Consider the following 2,667-nt stretch of genomic DNA (forward strand, 5'->3'; position numbering starts at 1 on the left):
CATCTCTTAAAAGACCATTAGTAATTGCTATCATATTCGATGAAAAGAATATTAGCAGCTGCTATCACCATATTCAATAAAAAATACTAAAGAATAAAACTTAACAAATACTTAAATAAACATAAAACACCACAAAAAGTTGAAATTACTTTAAAAGTTTGTTATAAAACAGGAAGCTGCTTAGCTTTTTTCTCCCCAGGAGATCGCCTTTTTCGTGGTCCCTCGGCGCCGACGATGTTGCTCCTCGTTGTTCCTCGAGGTCGAAGCTTTTTGCTGCGGCACGGGATCGTTTTCCTTCACAGCCATCGCCTCTTTGTTGGGCCCCTCGCAATCTGCTGTTCCTTCATCGGATTCCTCTTCGGCGAGTCTCGCACTGCGGATGCTCTCAGACCCCACATTCTGCAAATCTACCGCCACCTCGCAAAAGTTGTTTTTTCATCTCGGATTTCATTCTCGCCGAGTGGAGATTGTATTTTCATATTCTTCGATTGGCTTGATTCCGGATCATTGTAGGTGTAATATTTCACACGCCGCTTCCCAGTGAGTTGTTTTTTCATGACCCTCCAGGTTCCCTACGGCAATTGATTCTTCTTTTAGTTTCTTTCGGTTTGCGGGGTTTAGGGTTTTGCAGTTACATGTGCGCTCCCTATGCTTCGGGGGGGTTTTTCGACGGAGAAAGAGCTGGTTGTCCTTTGCAGCTGTCGCGAAGAGGATTGTGTGGGCAATCACCTGGCGCGTGTATGTAGGTCGGATTCCAGTCAGGTGGTGTTAGCAGGGAGTAGATGAAGGCAGAAAGTTCAGCTTCAAATATGGGAGATGAGGGCAAGAGTTATGTAGCTTACAAACACAAAATTACGCTAGCAGGGCACAGGAAAGCCATATCTAGTGTGAAGTTTTCCCCTGACGGAAAATGGGTGGGGAGTTCTTCGGCGGACAAAACTACTCGCATATGGAGTGCGACGGATGGGAAATGCGAGCGCGTTCTCGAAGGCCACAGTGATGGCATATCTGACTTTGCTTGGAGCAGTGATTCGCGGTACATATGCTCCGCATCTGACGACAAAACTTTAAAAATCTGGGACTTGCAGACGGGAGACTGCGTGAAAACCCTGAGAGGTCACACGAATTTTGTTTTTTGTGTGAACTTCAATCCCCAAAGCAGCGTCATTGTATCAGGATCATTTGACGAGACTGTACGCCTTTGGGATGTCAAAACTGGAAAGTGCCTAAAGACTTTGCTCGCTCACTCGGACCCAGTTACGGCAGTTGATTTCAACAGGGACGGCTCGTTGATCGTGACTAGCAGCTATGATGGCTTGTGCAAAATTTGGGATAACACCAGCGGAGATTGTGTGAAGACTCTTATCGACGATAAAAATCCAACTGTCTCGTTTGTGAAGTTTTCACCGAATGGGAAATTCATTCTCGCCGGCACGCTTGATAATAATCTGGTATGCTTCCCCCTGTTATTCTTTTGACTGAGTCCTCGTTGTTGTCCGCTTCATATGATTCTACTGTCTTTAGTGATGTGTTGATCTTTGAGCAACGAGTGAATTGGCGAGAGAGACTGCATTTTCTTTTTTTCAGTGGTTGGTAAGTTCAGATACTAAGTAGTTGCATTGCGGGTTGAAAGAACCTTACGAATGAATTTAGCTTATTGTTCTTCTGACATATAGAGTTTGTCTTTAAATAATGTCCAGAAATGATCAGCGTAAGTTCCAGCTTTGATTGTGACGATATTTCGGTGAATCTCCATGCACCATAGGACTGCAATTCCTGGCTCTCCTTAGTTCCTTTCATATGTTTTTCCAGGTCGATTGTTTCTAAGCCTTTCTATTCTATTCATCCTTTTTATAAGATCTCCTGATTTCGTCGTAATTATACTCGAGGCTTGAAATGACTTTTATTGGATGTGCAGCGTTTGTGGAATTATGCCACCAGCAAATGTTTGAGAACCTACACAGGACATAAAAATGATAAGTTCTGTGTATTCGCAACCTTCTCAGTCACTAACGGAAAATATATCGTAAGCGGCTCCGAGGATAACTGCGTCTACCTTTGGGACCTTCAAGCGCAGAACATTATTCAGACGCTCGAAGGCCACTCGGACGCAGTCCTTACTGTATCTTGTCATCCCACTGAAAATAAGATTGCCTCAGGTTCGCTAGACAGAACGGTCAGAATCTGGGCACAAGAAGATAAGTGAGAGGTTACATGTGCAATTATTGTATCATATCTGTCTCTTCACTAAACCTGGTTTCCTTCCTTTTGTAGAATCAAGATCAAGGAGAAGTTCAAATAGTAATTCATATTTGTTGCTCTTTCCAGCTGTGTGTGGGGAATTATCGGTATTATTTTTCAAGAAATTGTTCATTTTTATTTTCATTCTTTTCCCCTTTTTGGTCTAGCTTTGCGGAATAGTAACCTTATGTTGGAATCTGATATGAATCCTTGGAGGTAATTGGTTTGTACCTAGTACACATGTTGTATGCATGACTGTATCAAGCAATGTATAATCGAAGAGAGAAACAAGGATGGTACTTGTTAATAGTTCGATAAGCCAGGAACCATGATTTTAAGCTTATTTTCTGATTCTCAGCTTGGAGAAAAGCTAGAATTGTTGCCAGAATCCATAGTCCCGTCGGAACAATATTGTCAAGGTTCTTT

At 42.7% G+C, this 2,667-nt stretch overlaps 1 protein-coding gene across 1 annotated transcript; it reads left to right on the top strand.

Moving 5' to 3' along the window:
- Nucleotides 1-257: 257 nt before the first annotated feature.
- On the top strand, nucleotides 258-2,385 carry LOC112294223 (uncharacterized). Its single transcript, XM_024544487.3, has 2 exons — nucleotides 258-1,451; nucleotides 1,919-2,385. The coding sequence occupies exons 1-2, from the start codon at nucleotides 783-785 to the stop codon at nucleotides 2,204-2,206; spliced, it is 957 nt and encodes a 318-aa protein (XP_024400255.1). The 5' UTR covers nucleotides 258-782; the 3' UTR covers nucleotides 2,207-2,385.
- Nucleotides 2,386-2,667: the final 282 nt, after the last annotated feature.

This window comes from Physcomitrium patens, chromosome 2 (assembly GCF_059467195.1).
Source record: "Physcomitrium patens ecotype Gransden chromosome 2, ASM5946719v1, whole genome shotgun sequence".
NCBI classification, from domain to species: Eukaryota; Viridiplantae; Streptophyta; class Bryopsida; order Funariales; family Funariaceae; genus Physcomitrium; species Physcomitrium patens.

What these genes read in the sequence shown, in the direction of transcription:
- LOC112294223 (XM_024544487.3), top strand. Translation starts at nt 783, where the DNA reads ATGAAGGCAGAAAGTTCAGCTTCAAATATGGGAGATGAGGGCAAGAGT. An exon ending in GCACGCTTGATAATAATCTG is followed by an intron (nt 1,452 to 1,918) that starts GTATGCTTCCCC and finishes TTGGATGTGCAG; the next exon opens with CGTTTGTGGAATTATGCCAC.